This window comes from Cricetulus griseus, chromosome 6 (genome assembly GCF_003668045.3).
Source record: "Cricetulus griseus strain 17A/GY chromosome 6, alternate assembly CriGri-PICRH-1.0, whole genome shotgun sequence".
Classification (NCBI taxonomy): Eukaryota; Metazoa; Chordata; class Mammalia; order Rodentia; family Cricetidae; genus Cricetulus; species Cricetulus griseus.
Window position 1 is genome coordinate 58,557,073 of NC_048599.1, and position 22,388 is coordinate 58,579,460.

At 38.8% G+C, this 22,388-nt stretch overlaps 1 protein-coding gene across 6 annotated transcripts in view; it reads right to left on the reverse strand.

Moving 5' to 3' along the window:
• Mga (MAX dimerization protein MGA) overlaps window positions 1-22,388 on the reverse strand; it is an 81,876-nt gene that overhangs the window by 30,945 nt on the left and 28,543 nt on the right. For all 6 annotated transcript variants that reach the window (XM_027422145.2, XM_027422147.2, XM_027422144.2 and 3 more), the window contains 8 exons: window positions 14,568-15,504; window positions 12,660-12,738; window positions 12,445-12,540; window positions 9,246-9,377; window positions 8,886-8,990; window positions 6,876-7,537; window positions 5,039-5,381; window positions 928-1,154 (listed from right to left, as the gene is read on the reverse strand). In XM_027422145.2, coding sequence (XP_027277946.1) covers window positions 928-1,154; window positions 5,039-5,381; window positions 6,876-7,537; window positions 8,886-8,990; window positions 9,246-9,377; window positions 12,445-12,540; window positions 12,660-12,738; window positions 14,568-15,504 — 2,581 coding nt within the window. The remainder of the gene's footprint in view (window positions 1-927; window positions 1,155-5,038; window positions 5,382-6,875; window positions 7,538-8,885; window positions 8,991-9,245; window positions 9,378-12,444; window positions 12,541-12,659; window positions 12,739-14,567; window positions 15,505-22,388) is intronic.

The window sequence follows — 22,388 nt, forward strand, 5'->3', positions numbered from 1 at the left end:
TAATAACAGGGAAAAACACTTATCCTAGAATCCAAAAGAAGAGTTTAATCTTTGTTTCCAGTACAGAAGTTGGCTTTTTGGTCTTCTTGCCTGCCTGTCTTCCTTTCTTCCTTCCCTTCTCCTTTCCTCCCTCCCTCTTATAATTTTTGGTTGTGAACCTAGCCTTCAATGGCTGAGACATTTCTCCAGCCCTCTTTCTTTCTCAATACAGGGTCTCTCTGTGTAGCCCTTGCTTTCCTGGAACTCCCTCTGTAGGCCAGGCTGGATCTCTCAAACTCAAGAGATCCACCTGCCTCTGCCTCCCAACTGCCTCTAAATCTAGCTGCACAAGATCATACATCCACATCTGGGCTCTGAGAGTACCCATACATATATGGCATATACACATACATATAAGGAATACACACATAAATATACACATACACAAAAATAAAAAATAAATTATGAAAAAGCTCATCTTCCCATGAACTTGAAGAAAAACTAGGCTATCTTTAATTATGACTAGTCATTTCCACTTTTATCACATTTTAAAAGTGAGAACAAGGCCAGGCAGGGGTGACATACACCTTTAATCCCAGCACTCAGGAGGCAGAGAAAGAGGCAGAGGCAGGCAGATCTCTGTGAGTTCAAGGCCAGCCTGGTCTACAGAGTGAGTTCCAGGACAGGCTCCTAAGCTACACAGAGAAACTCTTTGTCTCAACCAAAGAGAGAGAGAGAGAGAGAGAGAGAGAGAGAGAGAGAGAGAGAGAGAGAGAGAGAGAGAGAGAGAGAGAGCAAATAAAGTGATTAAGCCGGAGAGGAAGAGCCTTACAGACACATTACCCAAATTCTTCGCAGAATATTAACAAAAACTCTGCTTGAAATCTAACTCCTTTACAAATGGCTTATGGAACTTAATTAAGAAGCAAACCACAAGTCCAGGCTTACCACAGGATTGGGTTTGGGAGTATATGCTCGAGCTGGTTTAATTCCAGTGGGTTGTTTGCCTTTCGTGGTAGTAGACGATGTATCTGGCTGAGGTGACACCAATGGTTTCACAGGCTCGATGACAGAAGGTGTTGGGATATAAACTGGCTCTGGATCTACTTCCCCTTCTACTTTCACCCATAGTGGGTAATGTCGCACAGGCTGTTCAGGTTCTGCTTCACATACGGCTTAACAGAAGAGGAGGACATGACTGTTAGGTGCTTCCCTCACAAAAGAGAGTGACTTGTAACTATCAAACAGATGCTCCCTGGAAGACCTCTAGTAGTCTTCACATGCCTTAGTTCATTCATCTCCAACCAAGAGAAAACAGCATAGGCATCTTTTGTTAAGTTTATCATGTCTCATCTGTGTGAAACAGAGCATGCGTAACAGTCAGAGAACAACTTCTGGAAGTACTTCTCTCTTTCCATCATATGGATTCCAGGAATCAAACCCAGGCAAGTCTATCAAATTTGGCATCAAACAGCCCAGGTGTTGGTGGCCCACCTTTAATCCCAGCACTCGGGAGGCAGAGGCAGAGGCAGAGGCAGGCAGATCTCTGTGAGTTCGAGGCCAGCCTGGTCTCCAGATCGAGTGCCAGGATAGGCTCCAAAGCTACACAGAGAAACCCTGTCTGTGGGGGGAGGGGACGACTTGGCAGCAAGTGCCTTTAGTAGCTAAGCCATCCCCACCAACCGTTAGATGTTATTTTAAATGGTAATTTTTATTTCAACTTCTGTTTGTTGCTTATACATTACATACTAATGATATATGCAGTGGTCTCACTAAATTAATTCATACTTCTAGCAGTTAAGGATTTTTCTTTCTATGGAAAACATTCATTTTACTTCTTCCTTTCCAATCTGGATACCTTTATTTTTCATGCCATAATATACTAGCTAGGAACTTCAGTGTGTAGATTATCTGGGATTGGTTTGTTTTTGAGATGTAGTCTGGCTGTTACCCAGGTTGGTCTAACTCCTGGACTTGAGCAATACTTCCCCACCTCAGACCCCCAAATGCTGAGACTACAGGCCATGGCAATACACTTGACTCTACAGTGCAGTGTTGTGCAGAAGTGATTGAAAGCACACACATTCTACCTCTGTCTTTCGGAGGAGTACTAGCTCAGTCTGGCAAGATTACACTCAACAATGTAAAGTGTTTCACAGATTTCATTATCAGACAGATAAAGAGCCTTCTGTGTGCCCACAATTCTTACCAGAAATGAATTTTGGCCATTCTTTTTTCTTTTTGGATATTTAAGACAGGGTATCACTATGTACTTCTGGATGTCCTGGAGTCTACTACGTAGACCAGGCTGGCCTCAAATTCACAGAGATCCACATGCCTATGCCTCCCAATTACTGGGATTAAAAAGGTTTGTACCACTACGTCAAGATGGACTTACTGATTCTTTAAAACTACTCATTGAGAGGATTATATGGTTTCTTAAGTAGTCTATTCTGGTCATGGAAAACTGTATTATTTCTTCCTTTTTTTCCTTGAGACAGAGTTTAACTATGTAGCCTGGACCTATGTAGATATGGTCAATGTAGAGCTGGTTGGCCTCAAACTCAGAGCTCTATTCACCTCCGAATCCTAAAAACCAGGACTAACGATGAACACTGCCATTCCTGACTGTTGATTTGGTTTTCAAATGTTAAACCAAATTCAAATTCCTGAGATACAATCTTGTACTCTATTTAGTCATGATGCATTATTCTTTAAATACATAGATTTGTTCTGCTAAATTATGTTTGGAATTTACAAATCTATACTCATAAGAAATATTGGTGTACAGTTTTCTTATAAGGCCACTGTGTGAGTTAAACATGAGTGTGCCCTCCTAGAATAAGACAACTGTCTGTAACTCCAGTTCCAGGGGACCTGACACCCATGGCAAAACAATACTGCTCATAAAATAATAAATAAGAATAAAGAATAAGACAATTTACAAGGATAGTTTTATACATGAGTGCTATTTATTCCCTATATATATTACAGGATTTAAGAGTCAAGTCATGCCAGGCGGTGCTGGTGGCACATGCCTTTAATCCCAGCACTTGGGAGGCAGAGGCAGGTCAATCTCTTGAGTTCAAGACCAGCCTAATCTACAAGAGCTAGTTCTAGGACAGGCTCCAAAGCTACACAGAGAAACCCTGTCTTGAAAAAAAAAAGGGGGGGGGGCGGTTTGGTCATATGAACCTAATGATTTACAGGTATTTTTACTACCTGAATAATTTTTAAAATTTATTTATTATTTTATGAGCAATGGTGTTTTGCCATGGGTGCCAGGTCCCCTGGAACTGGAGTTACAGACAGTTGTGAGCTGCCATGTCCTTTTGATGGGTACCTTATCCTTCTTCCACTTCTGCCTTGTCATCTCTAACAACATTTCCACACAACCATTGGGTTTATGTTACTGGTTCCTGTTTTGAGACTTCACTGGTTTGTATATAAGTCATTCTATTCTAAAAACCACATTTTAGAACTCATTTTCAAAATTATGCTCACATGATTCTTACAAAATGTATGCAAACCACCTTTCAGAGAAGACTTTTAATTGTGTATCACCAAATTTATTACCATTGTTCAGATAAAGTCTTTTTACTTTTACTAATTGCTCAAATTTTTACTGAACCATTTACTGGTTCAGTTACTGTATTTCCTTGTACCAAAACTTTTGCCTTCCCTGTCTTCTTTGTTTTCACTGACAGGGGCATATATCATCTAATCATGAATATCATATCATCCAGGTTCTCAAACATGATTGCCTTTTTTTTTGGGGGGGGGGTTTGAGACAGGGTTTCTCTGTGTAGCTTTGGAGCCCGTCTTGGAACTAGCTCTTGTAGGCCAGGCTGGTCTCTAACTCAGAAATCCACCTGCCTCTCTCTGCCTCCCAAGTACTGGGATTAAAGGCCTGCCCCACTACCGCCCAGCTCATGATTGGCCTTTTAAAAAATAAATCCAATGCTTTTTAAGACACATTCTTATCTGTAATTTGTAATTTTCTACTTTAAAATACACTGTTTTCTAGTCTAGTAATATAGCTAATATCCAAAGAAGTTTTTCTACCCTCTTGGGCAAAGTCAACTTTGTATTAGATGACTCTTTACGCTCTTCTTTGGCTGGGGAGGCAATTGAGACAGAGTATCTCTACAGGCGAGGCTAGCATGAATTCAGCTATCCCTCCTTTCCCAGCCTACTAAATGCTGAGATTACAAGTATGAGCCAGCATGTTTGGAGAGACATCTAGTAAGTAAGTACAGAACAGAGGGCCAGGGAGATGACTCAGCAGATAAAGTACTGCCATTCAAGCATTGAAGACCAGAGTTTGGATCCTTAGAACCTACATAAAAGCCATGCAGGCAAGGCAGTCACTTGTAATTCCAATACTTGAGAGGCTGAAACCAGGATCCCTGGGGCTAGATGCTTCACTAAACTAGCTTGGTTCAACAAGAGATCCTGCTTCCATAAATAAACCAAACCTGAGTTTAGTTCCCAGCACCCTCATGGTGGTTCAATTATTTGTAACTCCAGCTCAAGAGGCTGTCTCTTCTGACCTTTAAGAACTCCTACATGCAGGTGGTACATACATTCAGGCACGCACACATATGTGTTAAATGAAAAAAAAAAAAAAAAAAAGGAGGGTACTGAGCGTCTGGTTCAATTGTAGAGTGCTTACCAAGCAAGCATATATTGGGGTCAATACACACACACACACACACACACACACACACACACACACACACACACACAATGTAATCAAAAAATTATTTTAAAACACATGACTTCAACCTCTGGCCCCTCTACATACACTCACAGAAAAACATACACACATGTACAAAAAAACACACTTTTACAAATAAAACAGTTTTAAATAGTACTCACTGTAGGGTGGTGGTAGCACGAACCTTTAATCCCATCACTTGGGAGGCAGAGGCAGGCAGATCTCTATGAGTTTGAGGCCATCCTGGTCTACAGAGCAAGGCCGAGGACAGCCAAAGACACGTAGTAAAACCCTGTCTCAAAAAAACAAAAACAAAAACAAAAAAAACCCCCAACTCACTGTATTCCAGCTTCTTTCTCTTCTTTTTCTCCTTTGATTGTTCCTCATCTTCTCTGACTCCCCCTCCTTCCCTTGCTTCCTCTCCCAGTGTATCATAAAATAATGGATCTCGATGAGTAGCCTTCTTATGGAAATGCTTTGTTTTGGATCCCCCTTTAACCAATACAACTTTTCTTTTCAAACAAGTACAACCAAACATGCAATCTGGTCGTCGGCAGTGAGCAGGTTGGCGCTTCTCCAAAGCTAGACTGGAACATACACAACCCAGGCGACAGAAGTCATTGTTGCATGGAGGGGCTCGTTTCCTTATGATTGTGTGGATAGGCTTAGTTTTGAGAGATGCCTAAAGTTAAGTAAGAAAGTTAAAATGTTACTGAATCATCCCAATACCATCATCAACTTAAGAGTCACATATTGCTCTACCTTCTGATTATGAGTACAAGACTAACACAGACTCAAAAGTCAGACTATGTATATAATTAGAGTTCTGAGTAATCAAGCCCCTACACTAATGCATTAGTGCATATCGGTGAAAGAAATTTCTCATTAAGAGTAAAAACACCAAATACAGATTATTTACTCACCAGAAACTATACATAATGTTCTTCTGCAGAACTAACAAATCTAAGGTGCATAGGTCAAACTTAGTGTTTCATAAGGTTTTCCTGGTGCACAAGCAGACTCCTATTACCTAGACTGCAACAGCAGAGTAAATAACACTCCAATAGCATATATGGTCTGCAAAATCTGCAAAATAATTACTAATCTACTATTTTATATAAAATGTCCTAAATAAATAATAAAGAGGGAAAAAATAATAAATACATGAATTTTTATGAATGACTAGCAAATACATGACACAAACTAGAAAGTTGACTCAGTGGATAAAATGCTCCTATTCAAAGCAGCCACCTATAATCACAGTACTTGGGGGACACAGATGGGGATCCCTAGGGACAGCTGTTAGCTAACTAGCTCCAGTTTCAACAAGAGATCTTGTCTCCATAAAAAGGGGGAAGAGGGTCTAAACAAGACATTTGATATCAACTTTGATCTACAAACACATATACATGCAAACATGTGTAATACACCTGCACACATGTATGTATGGATCACACACAGAAATACACATGCTTACATGTACACATACAAATTACAGAAAGCATTTACTGCCAACATCTCATGATCTTCAGCTCTAGAATTCAGTATTTTGGTTTTTTACTTATTGTGTAAACATGATGTATGAGGGTGCACATGCCACAGTGTGTATGTGGAGGTCAGAAAACTGGTTGTACAGTTAGTTCTCTTTATCCACCTTCATATTGTTTCTGGAGACTGAACTCAGGTTTCCAGGCTTGTGCAGAAACCATTTTTAACCACTAAGCCAGCCTGCTAGCCCTAGACTTTTATTTTTTTGTTTTTACTTGTGGTATGTGTATAGTGTATGCACATGCAACTGTGTGTGCCACCCATGCATATATATGTGGAAGCCAGAGGTCAAAATCAGGCACCTTTATGACTTTTCACCTTTTTTGTTTGTTTGAGACAGGTTCTGACTATGTAGCCTTGGCTAGCCTGGAGCTCACTGTTAAGTCAGGCTGACCATGAATTTACAAAGATTTGCCTGCTTCTGTCTCCTGAGTACTGGGATTAAAACCATATGTCAAAGTCAGGTGTTGTGTCCCACACCCTTAATCCTAGCACTGGGGAGCAAGAGACAGGCAGATGTCACCAAAGTAATTAAAATGCTAAAACCAAGCTTATCCATTTGCCAAAAGCATCAATGTCTAATTTCTAACTAAGTACCAAATGTTTACAGAAAATAGCAAATACTTACTTGAGCAGTAAGCAGAGTTGTCAATGAGACATCTGCTCGCTCTTCAGTAATATAGGTCCTTGGTCTTCCTTCCCAGAGTGCGCAGTCTTCCAGGTCCATAAGCTTTACTTGAGATTTTGACAAGCCTGGAGGGCGTGTTCCCTGCTGCTGCTGAAGCTGCTGTTGCTGTGCCTGCCGTAAACTAATCTGCTTTGGAAATGCACTTTCATCTACAGTTGGCACAACGAAGTTAGTTGCCTGGTTATCTGAGGTTGTACTTAAGGAATTCTTGGTAATTTTATCTCCTGGGGTCACAGGAGAGTTTTTCTGCTTTGGTGAAACAGAGTATGGTAAAATAGACTTATAAGATGATTTAGTTCGACCACTGAGTGTTGTCTGTTTGTTTTGAGATTTTGTTTTTCGAGAGGCAGTGGTTATAGAATGAGACTTCACAGAATAAGAGGTAGAAGGGGAAACAGTAGATTGCTTCTTTAGTACACTATCAAGAGTTCGAACATAGCTAGTACTCTTGGTAGGTAGCTGGTATACTACTGGAGACGTGGGAGCATTGGAAGAGAAACCCATGCTTGTTTCCATCAGCTTGCCTTCATTTTCCAAGTACTCATCTAGCTTATCACTACAGAAAGCAGAACGGTTTTTCAGTGAAGCCTCTGCATTTCCACCTAGAAATAAGGAGACACAAGACATTTAAACCTAGGAGAGTTTCAGATCTCTAGGAAAAACATTCTACAAGGTGAGGAGTACTGAGCTACATGCTATTGAGACTTCTCTAAACTGTTCCTACTCAGAAAGGAGAACAGAAAACTAAGACAAATGAGACAGTGTCTCAGATAAGAGTCAAAAATCTTTTCACCTAACTATACAAATCAGTGATGAATAAAAGCATAACAGTAAGAAAACAAAAGAAATTAAATCAAAGAAAACTTCAACAGAATGCCAAGGGATTATTTAAGAGACCTGAGTCCCTGAGTCTGAAACTAAAGTTAAGGGAAGAGGGAAAGCATAACTTTTAAGGGTTTTCATTTGTTTGGTTTTACTTTATTTTGAAACAAGTTCTCACTATATAGCCCTAGATGTCTGGGATCTGGCACTAGGCCCCTTAAAATCCTCCTTCATTTGCCTCCCAAGTGACTCAACTATAATGGTTTATCACCAGACCCCACAACATCCCATTTTTAGGAAAGCAAAATAGTAGTAACGTTTAACATATTACAATTGTTATAAGACTATACAGACTCAAAGGTGAAGAAGACTTATTTTGGATAAATGGTAAACTAAGGTGGTTAGGGTATAAATAGCAAACAACACAGTGACAAATAGGTTCATATTGCCCATCAAAACCTTTGGGTTACAAGTTTATTCTAAAGCATGAGACTATCAGAATTCCTAGACAATTTTGAAGTACATAGTTCTGAAGTGATGCTTTGGTAACTAAGCGTAACAAAAGGAAATGAAAGCTACAAGGATTATTAGGTTTGAAATGGATAGGCAGTGGAACCCCAGGGAGTGGCTGGGGAAAAAACAAACACCAGTAAGACAATGTTTTCACTTCAGTTTAAAGGAAAGATGGGGAGGATAAGGACAAGTGGTTGAATGAGACTGATCTGATTTGAAACAGGGTCTCACTATGTAATCCTGACTGACCTGGAACTCGCTATGTAGTCAAACTGGACTCAATCTCATAGAAATCCACCTGTCTCCAGTGCTGGGATTAAAGGCAAGTGCCACCACCCTAGTCCAAGACTATGTTTTTCAGAACATATGTAGTGTTTATAATAAAAACTAATGACCAGCCAGGCTTGGTGGCACATGCTGGTAATTCCAACACTTGGGAGGGTGAGCAGGAGTACTGGGAGCTCAAGCTAGCATTCCATATTCCCTAAGACTACATCTCAAAAACAGAGAAAGAGCTGGACTTGAGCTAGGTAGTAAAGTACTTGAGAAACTGTTTAATCTCTAGTACTAGAAAAACAAAACAAAACAAAAACACAAAACCAAAAAGCTAATTACCTTCATTCCTAGATGCAGAAGCACTATGAAATTTTCCTCTCCATCCTTTGATCTTGGTGAAGTCATTGGTCTTCCCTGTCCTAGAAACAAAAGGAAACCCAGCATCTATAAAAGAAAAAGCAAAAGAAATGACCAGAGGTCTAGTCAGCAAAATATGTTAAATTACTGTTTCTCTACTATGACACATGCTATATACATTAATTCTATGCCAAGAAATAAAAGATTTACTCTAAAATATCTTAAATAGATGTCTAAATGTCCTAAATTGAATAAAAAGTAATGTTTTAAAATTTATACAACAAATAATCTAAACCTAAAGAAGAAAAATAGCATTCTATTATATAAATGCTACACACTCACCAGGAGAGGCGGGGTTGGTTCCTGTAAGGTTCCAAAAGGGAAGGCTGGTGGCTGGAGCCAAAGGTAGTTGTACTCCCAAGTATTTAAGATCAATGCTCATTGTTGGATCCACTGAATTCAGTTTTAAGCCCACTACAAGAAAAAAAAGACCACAGCTCATATTATCTTCCTTTGGGGAAAAAAAATTTTTTTTTGGTGTTCAGAGTTAATAAAGGAAATAGTAAAAAGCAAAATAATTACATAAACAGTAACAGCTCCTCCACTTACCTTACTGTATTACATATTATCTACCCTTGAATATGGGCAAGATCTATGATTTGTTTACAACCAATGGAATATGGCATGGGAACATACATGTGATTACCTAAAAGTAACACTGCAACAGATAGGTAAAACTAAAAACAAAAAGACTTTAATTACCACTAAAAACAAACAAAAAATATTTATTAAATAGGCATGAAAGCACTGGAAAGCCAAGAGAATAAGATGGAAGATTTATAACCCTCTAATAAATTATTATGTAATATGAAACAGGCTCAGGCTTTCCATCAAAACTCACACAGGAGCTAGGAAGTTGACATGTGGAAGTCAGGACAACTTGCAGAAGTCATATCTCTCTTTCTACTACAGGGGTTCCAAAGATTGAAATCCAATCATCAGATTTGGCAACAAGTACCTTAACCCACTGAGCCATTTAAATTTTTAAATTAAGTTCCCAAGCTCCTCCAAATATGCAGACACATAATGAGAAAAACACGCTTTTGTATTTATGTATTAATGTGTGCACATGGGCATGCTCCAACACCTGTGCAAGCACCAGAGGCAGATATGCAGTATCTTCCTCAATCACGCTTCACTTTATTTTTTCTACAAGGTCTCTCACTGAACCTAACACTGCAATTTGGCTTAACTGACCACACAGTAAGAATCAGGTGTCCTTTTGTCGTCGTCCCCCCCCAAACACCAAGATTGCGGGCATATACAGTCATACCTGGCTTACTTATGTGTGTGCTAGGGATCAAAGTAAGATCTTCATACTTCACAGTAAGCACACTTTATTTACCGAGCCATCTCTTCAGCCCCAAATGTATGTATGTATGTGTGTGTGTGTGTGTGGGTGTGTGTGTGTGTCCTTAAATAGGTTATTTAAGAAATACAAATAGGACCCTCAATCCCCAAAGGTGTGGGGGGGGCTCATAAATGTAACCAGCCTTTAAAAAGATGCAAAAACGTCCCCATTTTGAAGAGAAAACACTACTTCTTACTGTGATACATATATTTCAGTGTGATACACACACACACACACACACACACACACACACACACACACACACACACACAATTATTATTAGAATAAGGACCTAGGATAAAAAGGGTAGATTACTTAATCTACTCTGAAAAATATAAAGGATATAGATAAAAGATGAAAAGGTAGATTACTGAAATCCATTCTTAAAAAGCAACTACTAGTTTTAAATATTTTACATTGGATTGGACTTCTGTATATTATATACGAATGTTGTATATTGATACATATTTGAGATCAATTTTGCTAAAACATACTGTTTCTAATCCTTGAAAGTTATTATCAATTATATAAGACAATAAGGAAATGTAGTTTAGTAATTAGTCTACTGTTACAATCGAACCTGTAGTCACATTAGGTATGTATACAAGGTTAAACAGATATTTTAGAAAGACAGGTCTTCAAACACTTCAGAGATCTACAGTGTATGGCCTTTAACAAGTTTTAATAACACAGGTTCTTTTTTTATGGCAATGAGACATGTCTGTTCTTGGCAACACCAATCTATGTCGGAGAAGATGAGGGGCATCGAAGAAACTCAACATGGAGTTTACTTTCTTTGTGGCAAAGGTAAGCCACTGGGCAAGAAAGTGCCCTTGCCTCAACTGCTGACAGTATGCTGTCCAAATTGGACAAACAGGATAGCAAAAGGAGTGACTGCAAATCTTGCCAAGACAAGTCGGTCCAGTCCTTCAGATTATCCCATTCACAGAAATGTCTGTCAGATATGCTAGGCCTATAGGCAGAAGATGTATGCCCCAACATTGCAGAGCACTTTTGGGTCCTGGCAGCCAGCTGTTTCTGTCATTTCCCATACTTTTTGGAAGCGGCTTGCTCACACTTCTTGTTTACTCAGTTAATATTTCCTTCTTCAGTCTCTGAGGGAGTTGAAGACTAAATAGTATAGTTATAGTTTTCCTTGTTTACCAGAATCAGTAAAGAAACTCACTAAAGTTGTTTTAAGTGTAATAGGTTTGAAAGGTAATAAAAGATAATTTGATAATGCAAATTAGAATAGAAAGTAAATTAGGTACAAGATTTTGAACTCATCAAGAAAGAATAGATAATGGAGTTTTTTCTCTGAATTTGCCATATGCTAATGGACTAGACTTTTTTTTTGGGGGGGGATGTTGAGACAGAGTTTTTCTGTGGCTTTAGAGGCTGTCCTGGAACTAGCTCTTGTAGACCAGGATGGTCTCAAGAACTCACGGAGATCCACCTGCCTCTGCCTCCCAAGTGCTGGGATTAAAGGCGTGTACCACCACCACCCGGCTGGACTAGACATTGTTAATGTACTTATTGCCTATATATACACTACATTGCTATTGTATATAGTTTTTCTTACATTAGCTATAATCTGTTTTTGAACTTTAGACAAAAAAGGGGAATATGTGGTAATATCTTGTTTGTACAAATAAAGCCTGTCTGAAGGTCAGAGAATGGAGCTTGCTACTAGCTAACAATAGAGGTCTGGAGGGCTGTACAGACAGACAGGAAGTGAGGTAGCTGGGCAGAAACAAGATATAAGCAGGGAGAAAAAGGAATTCACTCTCTTGTCTGCTGAGACACTAAGAAGATAAGGTGTGACGTGGTTTGTTCCTTCTCTCTGATCTCTCAGCATTTCCCTCAGTATCTGACTCCAGGTTTTAATTACTTAGACCAATTAAGAACTCTATTTACAAGGACCTACTTGTGATAAGTTGAAAAGTACTTTAGAAGCAGAGAAAATAAAAAATTGCTAGTTAAGATGTACTAAAATGAAGTCAAGGATAGAAGGGAAAGAGAAAATAAAGAACAGAGAAATAAACAAAAAGAGGTAGGAAGGAAAAAGACGATGACAACAATGGACAAAAGACAAATTGGCTCGATCACACTTTGAAACTAAACTAGTACCTTCTTGAAGAGCAGGATGTATCACCTGCTTATGCCGCAAAGACTTCAAATCTTCTATTAATTCTTTTTCCAACTGGGAAATTCTTGTTCTGCAGCCTACTCACAAAACAGTGATAAAATAAAAAAATGTACATATCAGAGAGAATAAATGTTCCACACTTCACTACTACAGCCTCAACAGCAAATATATCTAAATTTATACTGTTATATAATACCTGAATCATTTGTGGTTGTAGTCGGAAGACTAGAAGGTTCTTCTGTGGTCCCATCAACTGCATGAATATCTAGTGCCTCCTATATATTAAAAATAAAATCCAGTTTATGTTGTTTCTAAAATTTTTTAAAGGAAATTTAAAGGAAAAAAAAATAAGATGACAATGACCAGAGGCTGGGAATGCTCAGTAGTAGGTACAGTGCTTGCCATGAGAACCTGGCAATCCTGAGAACCTGGTTTATTCCCAGTACCCATGTAAAAGCTGGGTATGGTAGCACCTTTACATAATCCCTAGTGGGGTTCGGGGTGAAGGAGACAGGAGCCTAGCCAATCAGTGAGCTCCAAATTCAGTGAGGATACCCTGTCTCAAAGAATCAAGACTGAGAACAATGAAGAAGGTGCCGCTCTGGCCTCTGCACACAGTCACCCAGACAGACACACTGACACGCAAGCACATACATACACCACTCATACACATTTTTTTTTTAAATAGTAATACTAATAAAGGACTAAGAGTATGAAAACCACCATGTCTCGGCAATAACTTCAAATTCATAAAACAGGAGTAACTAGTCTTGTAATTTGGGGGGTTTCTTGTCTTTTTTGGAGGGGAGGAGGTGGCAGGGTTTCATGTAACCAAAGCTAGACTCAAACTCACTAAGTAGCTGAATGTGGCAGTCAATTCCTGATCATGCTACCTCTCTATCTCCCAAGTGTTAGGATTGAAGACATCCACCACCACATCCAGTGTGATGTACTTTTTATTATTTTATACATTATCAGCACATTATTTTAATCAGAAGGAGCTAAGATGTAGTCCAGAAGTAGACTACCTAGGCTTGCTCTCCAATACTATTCTCCCCAATTCCTGCTACAAACACAGAGGTGGGGTGCTCAAGGAAGGAAGAGAAAGAAAAAGAGGAAGGGGGAGGAGGAAGATGAGAAACACCATCACCACCAGAAAAAGACAAATACAATTTCATACTAAACCAACATCAAACTATATTTACATATAATCTGCATGCTCATGTCTCATAGCCTACATAAAGAAGCTTTCTCAGCAACAGAGGAAAAGACCAGGTAGAAAGACATCCAACATCTACAGTCAACTTAGAAATAGACTTAATAATAGACTCCTTAAAATACCTGCATGAAAATTATTATGCATGTAGAGTCAGGAGGACAAACCAAAAAACAATCTATGGGTAAGACTCAAGTCATTGGGAATGCTAGCACTGAGCTGGACATAGTAGCACACACCTTTAGTCCCAGCTCTCAGAGGAAGCAGCAAATGGATCTCTTGCGTGTCAGAGTTCAAGGCTAAACTAGTCTAAAGAGGAAATTGAGTTCCAGTACAGCAAAACCTATGTAGAGGTACCCTGTCTCCAAAAAAAAAAAAAAAAAGATTGCTAGTATGTGATTCTCCAAAACTCTACACCGCTGTTACTAACCAGTGGTAGGAGAGACGAAGTAGCTTAGAAAACAACAACAACAAAAGTGAACTTTTCATGTATTGTTAAGCTTTCTTTGATTCTACAACAATGAAAATTCCAAGTTCAATTTCCAGCACTAATGTCAGGTAGCTCAAAACGACCTAGCTCCAAGGTAACTGACAACTGTGGCATCTACAGGCACCTGCACTCACATACACAAACACACATAAATCTTTTTTTTTTTTAATCAGAAAAATACACTGCATAAATTATAGTGAGATCTAAGCAAGGGGACATTTTAAAAGTCTATCTCAAAGCAAGAGGTGATTACTGTTAAGTAAATCAAACATGAAGATACTCATTCCCTTTCCAAAACATATTCATAAATGGATTCATTAATAAAAGTAGAAGCTAAATTTTAAGCCAATATACACTTCAAGACAGATCTTAGAAAGAAAGGTAAGAATCAATCTTACCTTTGATTCAAAGGAAACAAAGAGCACACCATCCACATCTTCTAGATCAGGCTTCACATCAGGGAAAGTATTTCCAGGGCCTACAGGAATATTCTTTGTAGAAGTTAAAGGCTTCCCTGTGTTTTTAGGTGGTCTCCCTGCCTTAGAAAGTCTCAACTTTCGAGGTCTTCCTCTTTTCCCAGGAGTATTTGGAGAGGCACTCTGACTAGCATTCACAGTCTTTGAGGGTGTTGTCATTTTAAGAATAGTTGTTCGCTTTCTGCCTAAGTCCTCTTTTCCTGAAAATGAGTCTCCAGTTGATGCCTTTGAACTGTCATTTATTCTTTCTGTGCTACTGTTATCAAATATGTCAGGATATTTCCACTGAGGTTCTTTAAGTAAAGTATATTTCTGTGCCATTCTGATATCTGATGACTGTTTTCTGAGACTATTTTCTGAATCCTTGTTTAAGCAAATGTCAGTTCCACCAGAATTTTCAATATATGCAGGCAAATATTCTAATTCTTCCAATACAGATTTATCTTTTCGAGATAACATATTATCAGGCAGTTCAGAAATTTTCACTGTGCTTTTGGTGACAGCACAGGGCTCTAGGTAAACCACTGGCATTTTTCCAGCATCTAATTTAAACATTTTAGCTTTAGCAACACCTGGGCTACTTGGTAGCCATTTATAAGACTGATGGTCAGTTTCCCAGTTATCGACTTTTTTGTGTCTCTTTAGTTGTTTCTCTAATATAGGATCATCGTCGCTGTTGGAGTATACATCAGTTTCCTCGTCTGTCTCTTCTTGTTTCACGGTGACCCCTTCTGGACATTCACCAAGTTCATAATCATAATCATCTAGAGGCTCCTCTTTAATGACGACATTAAAGTTTCCATTTGGGTTTAATGGTGAAACAATCTGGGAACCATCTTCAAAACTGTTTGAAATAAGACTAGAGAGATAGAAGACAAAAAGTACAGAACTATCCATAAACAAAACTCAAAAAGGAAAAAACATTTAAAAGCAATTAATGAATCGGATTTCACGAAGCCATTCCTTAAAAACTCTCTGTAATTTAACAAAGTACTCAAAAGCAATTTATCAACATAACAAATTTATCACTGTTTCATTGAAAACTACAATTTGTTGGGTGGTGGTGGCGCATGCCTTTAATCCCAGCACTCAGGAGGCAGGGGCAGGTGGATCTCTGTGAGTAGAGGCTACACAAATCCACTTTACTGTGTCAGTTGAACAGTACCTAATATCTCAACGGAGTACTAATATTTTTCAGGACTTACTAATTTAATGTACATTGTCCTTACAAAATCCAAATATATCAAATATGCACAATCAAAAACCCTTCAATGAGTAACTTCCACTCTGGTTAAAATGTAGATGGTAACTACTGGCCTCTCACTATCCTCCTGCCTTCACCCCCCTAATGATGGATAGATTACAGGCATTCATCACCACTCTGGCTTTGTGCAGCACTGGGGATGGAACCGAAAGCTCTGTGCATGCTAGTAGAGCATGCTGCCCAAAAACTACATTCCCAACTTCCACTGTATAAATAGGCAGATTTTATGGCATGTGAACATCTTATGATGTAAAAAATTTCTCATTACATGTATATGTGTATGTTTACATGTGTTAGTCAGAGGACAACTAGTGGGAGTCAGTCTTCTCCTTTCATGATGTGAGTTCTAAGGGAATCAAACTCAAATTAACCTGTCAGAATATTCCACCTAACACATGGAACTTTCTCAAAAGATCACACTTTAGGCTATACACACATCTTAGCAATTTTTTTTTAAATGAAATAGTTTCTCAAATTTTTCTATATCACAATGGAATAAAACAAGACATTATCAAAGGAAACTACAGAAAGTGTTCAAATACCTGTGAGAAATAAACACTTCAATGATCAATAGGATAACTGAAGAAAAAGATAAAAGAAACTTTAAATTCATAGAATCAAATAAAAATGAAAGCATAAATTATCAGAATCCTTGGGATACAACAAAGGCAGTTCTAAGAAGGAAATTTATTGTTACAAGTGTTTACACTTAGAAAATTAGAATCCAAGCAAGGTATAGTGGTGCATGCCTTTAAAATCAGCAGAGGCAGGTGGATCTCTATGAGTTCTATGCCAGCCTACTCTACATAGTGAGTTCCAGGATAGCCAGGGCTATGTAGAGAGAGACTCTGTCACAACAAAGCAAAACAAAAATATTAGAATTCAAATAAGGACAGACTTCAAGGTCTTAGAAAACACAAGACAAATCCCCAAATCAGTAAATGAAAAGAAATAATAGATAAAGGAAGTAATTAATGATACAGAGATGAAAAGAACAATAGAGCTGATAAAAAAAAGGTGTTTCTTTGAAAAGTTAAATAAACCCCTTTGTCTAACCAAGAAAGAACATTCAAACTCATAAAACTAGAGATGACAAAGGGACATTACCATAGGTAACAATGGAATATTGAAAATTATTAGGAAATTGGAAAATCTTTCTAGAAGGGGTACTTTCCTAGACACATAGGCCTAACAAAATTACAAGAGGATACACAACTTAAACAGATCTAAAGTAAGGAAAGAAACTAAGGCAACATAAACAGTTAACTCGACCAGAAGAAGCTGAGGGCTGATGTAATACCTGTGGATTTCTAGCATTACCTATAAAGAAAAACACCAAAGTGCATCAAAGTATTCCATAAACCAGAACATGAAGTAAGTAGTGTTACCGAACTCATTCTACAAACCCAGTATTATCCTGATTAACAAAACAACAAAACCAGATAAGAATATAAAAACAGAAAACTAAATCAACTTCCCTGATGTACAAAGATACAAGAATTCTCAATAAAAAGTTCAACATTTTTCAATAAAGACCTAAAGAAACTAATAGAAGAAGCACCTCAACATCATAAAACAACATAAACACACCTGTGCTAAATGGAAAAAGTACAAACATTTCCTCTAACATCAGGAACAAGACAGGTGTGTCTACTCTGTTCATTCTTTTCCAAGATAGTGCTTGAAGTCTCAGTCAAAATAATAAGACAAGAAAGAAAAGGGATACAAATAAGAAAGGATGGGGGTAAATCATACCTATTAGCAGATTATGATATGAAACAAACATTAACATGTTACAAAGGTCCGTAGATTTTCTATTCATTCATTCATTCATTTATTATTTATTGGTTTTTATAGACAGGGTTTCTCTGTATACCTTTGGAGCCTATCCTGGCACTCGCTCCGGAGACCAAGCTGGCCTCGAACTCACAGAGATCCGCCTGCCTCTGCCTCCCAAGTGCTGGGATTAAAGGCGTGCGCCACCAACGTCCAGGTGATTTTCTATTTATTTATTGTTTTTTTGTTGTTGTTGTTCTTTTCAGATATGGTCTCACTATGTAGCTCTAGCTATCCTAGAACTCACTATGTAGACCAGGCTAGTTCCACAGAGATCAGCCTGCCTCTTCCTCCCAAGTGCTAGAATTAAAGGTGCGTACCGCCGGGCGGTGGTGGTGCACACCTTTAGTCCCAGCACTGGGGGGAGAGGCAGAGGCAGGCGGCTCTCTGCAAGTTCGAGACCAGCCTGGTCTACATAGTGAGTTCTAGGACAGCCTCCAAAGTCACAGAGAAACCCTGTCTCAAAAAACCAAAACAAAACAAAAAGTTTCTCTTACTGGGCATGGGCACTGTGTCCCCACCTTTGGTCACAGTCTTACTCCAGGAACCTTAAAATGTAAAGGGTTCTGCTCTTACCACTCACCCAAAGGAATGTGCTTTTAACCAATGAGATGTAACTCTTGTAATTTTTTTTATTATTGCTTCAAGCCTCCTGTAAAAAAAAAGTGTATTTAAGCTAGGTGAACATAGAAGCTAGGAGAGAATTAAAACAAAGGAGAACTAGAAGCTGCAGAGGTAGAATGAGAGTCAGCAGAAGAATAAAGAGCATGACTCGAACAGTAAATGTGTAAGTTACTCCATAACCCTTCAGATTAGAAATCTTCTAAATTCCCTTCAGTACGCTGTGGCCTCTGACCTGAGCCCTGGAGGTAGTTTTGTGAGCTTGATGCACAGGCTCCGAAAACAGTAGTAATAATTATAATAATAATAATTGGGGGGGGATTGAGACAGGGTTTCTCTTTGTTAACAGCCCTGACTCTCCTGGACTCACTCACTCTGGAGACCAGGCTGGCCTCAAACTCACAGAGATCCACCTGCTTCTGCCTCCCAAATGTTGGGATTAAAGGTGTGCTTCTAACTACTGAGTTATCTCCTTGGCCATCTCCCCGCCTCCCACTTTTTTTGAGACAGGGTTTCTCTATGTAACAGGCTTGCTTTGTAGACCAGGTTTGAACTCATAGCAGAATCAACTCTTATTCAGGCTGGTCTTGAATTCATGGACTCAAATTATTCCTCTTTCTCAGTCTCCTTTCCATTCCCGTGTGAGATGTATAGCTGGCAAAGATTTTTTTCCTCCACTCTATTGGCTTTTGTTTTTTGTTTTTTGTTTTTTTTTTTTTGGTTTTGTTTTTTGTTGTTGTTGTTGTTTGAGACAAGGTTTCTCTGTGGCTTTGGAGGCTGACCTGGAACTAGCTCTTATAGACCAGGCTGGTCTCAAACTCACAGAGATCCACCTACCTCTGCCTCCAAGTGCTGGAACTAAAGGTGTGCACCACTATCGCCCGGCTTTTTTTTTTTTTTTTTTTTTTTTTTTGCTTTGGTAGTACCAGGAGGTAAATGCTTTACCCTAGAGCTATAGACCCAACTGTTTTAGGCTATTTATTTTGTTCCTTTTTGTGGTACAGGGCTTTTTTTTTTTTAACTTCGTTCAATCTGCTTGTCAATTTTTGCTATTTCTCAATCTTTAAAAGTTCTTTACAAAAAAGTCTTTGCTTATTCCTGTACTTTAAAATTCATCTCCTCCCCTCGGTGTTTTCCTCTAGCTCAGGTTCTCAACATGTGGGTCTCGACCCCAATGGGTTGTATATCAGACATCTTACTGGATATTTGCATTATGATCATAATAGCAAATTACAGTTATGAAGTAGCAACAAAGTAAGTTTATGGTTGGGGGTCACCACAAATAAAGAACTGTACTAAAAGGTGGCATCATTAGGAAGGTTGAGAACCACTGCTCCAAGCTGTTTGAGTTTCAGGACTGACATTAATGTCTTTGATTCACTTTGAACAGATTTTGTTTTTCTTTTGTTTTTTTTTTTGAAATAGTGTTTCTCTGTGCAGCTTTGTAAACTAGGTTGGCCTCCAACTCAGAGATCCACCTGCCTCTGCCTCCCGAGTGCTGGAATTAAAGGTGTGTGCCACCAACGACGGCTCCATAAAATCTTTTTTTTTTTTTTTAAAAAAAGCAAAACAAATGAAAAACAAGAAAAAATGTGTATATGTACTTATATAATATTCTGTTTTTAAAGTTAATAGCACAGAGCTTCTTAAATATTTGAAATTTTCTGAATAGGAGTTATTTTTCTTATACATGAGCATACTGCTCACATTTAAGTTTATGCTAATGAGTTGACTACATAGTGCACCCCCATCTCAAGCAGCTTCAATATCAGCCTGGCTACCAAAAAGATGGAAAGTGGTTAGAGAATTGGCACTCTTGAGTCTCAGTCAGTTCAGCCTCTGGGAAGAGCAAAGTGGACAGGAGATCTGTACAACATTTCCAGAGTTCTGTAAATGAAGCAAGTTAGTGAAATCTAAGGGAGATTAGAATCTCCAGATCTATAACCTGCTGATCAAAAAAGGTGGCCTGGGGCTGGTTTCTGAAACAGGGGAAACCTTTTTGGTGATAATACCCTTAAAATTGTAGGCCTAATACTGAGATGTTAGTGTCAAAACCAAATATAGTATATCATACATGGCTGAAACATGATAAACTAAAACTACCTTGTCCTCAGTTTTGCTTTCCTCATTTTCAGTTGCCTGGTCGTTAGCCAAGGTACAGAAGTAAGTAGTGCCTAGTGGTAGTGACACACGCCTTTAATCCCATCACATAGGAGGCAGAAACAGGCAGATCTCTCTGAGTTCAAGACCAGCCTGAATTCAAATTCCAGGACAGACAGAGCTGTTACACAGAGATACCCTGTCTCAAAAAAAAACAAAACAAAAAAAAAGACAAAAACAAATTAGTAAATTTAAGATTATAATTGCTGCATTGTTTTTATAGTTAACCTCTTATTGTGATAGTTAACATGTACATAGAAAAGAACATAGCAAGCATTCAGGCTTTAACACCATCTGTAGTTTCAAGCATCTTCTTGGTCTTAGAATTTATCCTCTACTGAGAACCAGGGCTTATTATAGTACTATTTTGACTTTTTGTTTGTTTATTTGAGACAGGGTTTCTCTATGTAACAGTCCTGGCTGTCCTCAAACCCACAGAGATCCACCTGACTCTGTCTCCTAAGTGCTGGGATTAAAGGTATGCATAACCATTTTGAAGCTTGCCTTTGTTTTTAATTTGGAATGGAATGTATATATTTATACCCTTGAAAAATTACACAGATTACTAACAGTTATCAGCCTTCCATTTAAAAATTAAAAGTCTAGAGCCAGCAAGACAGCTCAGCAGGTAAAGGCACTTAGTGCCAAACCTGATAATCCCTGGGACCCACATGGTAGAATAAAAGAACTTAATGCAACTTGTCTTCTGATTTCCACACAAGAGCTGTGCACACACAAAATAAGCAAATATTAAAGAGTAACACAGGCCAGGTGGTGGTGATGCAGGCCTTTAATCCCAGCACTCAAGAGGCAGAGGCAGGCAGATCTCTGGGAGTTAAAGGACAGCCTGGTCTACAGAGTGAGTTCCAGGACAGTCAAGGTTACACAGAGAAACCCTGTCTTGGGGGGGGGGGAAGGCTGGCATGAAGCCAGACATTTTCAAACAGCAGCTAAGGCAGAATGGTGAGTTAAAGGACAGCTTGTACTACATGCAGACAGTATCCTCAAAACAAAGCAAAAATGACTGACTACTAGAAGTCAATGCAAAATTGGAAGAGATGGTGCAACAATCTGAATTATAAATTGCAATCAAGAGACAAATCAAAGCTAGGCAAGCACACCTTAAATCCCAGCGCCTGGGATGCAGACACAGGAGTATCTCTGAGTTTGAGCCCAGCTTTGTCTACATAGTGAGCTCCAGAGCAGCCAATAGTGAGACCTGTCTTAAAAAAGAGAGAAGGGGAGTTGGGAAAGAGAGCACAAAATAAAAAATACATCAAAATAGCTGGGAGCCAACAATGACTAATATTAGAAAAAGGCCCAACAGATTATATAATAGGACCATAGTCAGTCAGTTGGAACTATAAAGCTCTCTTAGTTTAAAAAACAATGTAGTTGCCAGGTGGTGGTAGCACACACCTTTAATCCCAGCACTAGAGAAACAAAGCAAAAGCAGGCAAGCGTAGTGGTGCCAGCACTTGGAAGGCAGAGGCAGGTGGATCTCTGAATTTGAGGCCAGTCTGGTCTACAGATGAGTTCCAGGACAGGCTCCAAAGCTATAAGAAACCCTGTCTTGGAAAACAAAAGACAATGTAGTTTTGACCTTAAAGGTACACAATGTAAACAGGGGGAAAAAACAATGACCAAGAGAAGACTATCTCATATATAATCTCCTGAGTGACCACATCAACCAAAAATTCTCAGTCATCAGAAACATAAAAACTGAAATCATAAACCTTTAACAGTTCTACACAACACTACCCAGGACACTCTAACTAGAGCAACTAGGCAAGAAGAAAGACAGAAAGCTTAAAACAATTTTTCTTAACGACAGGGTCTTATTTATTCAGGATGATCTCAAA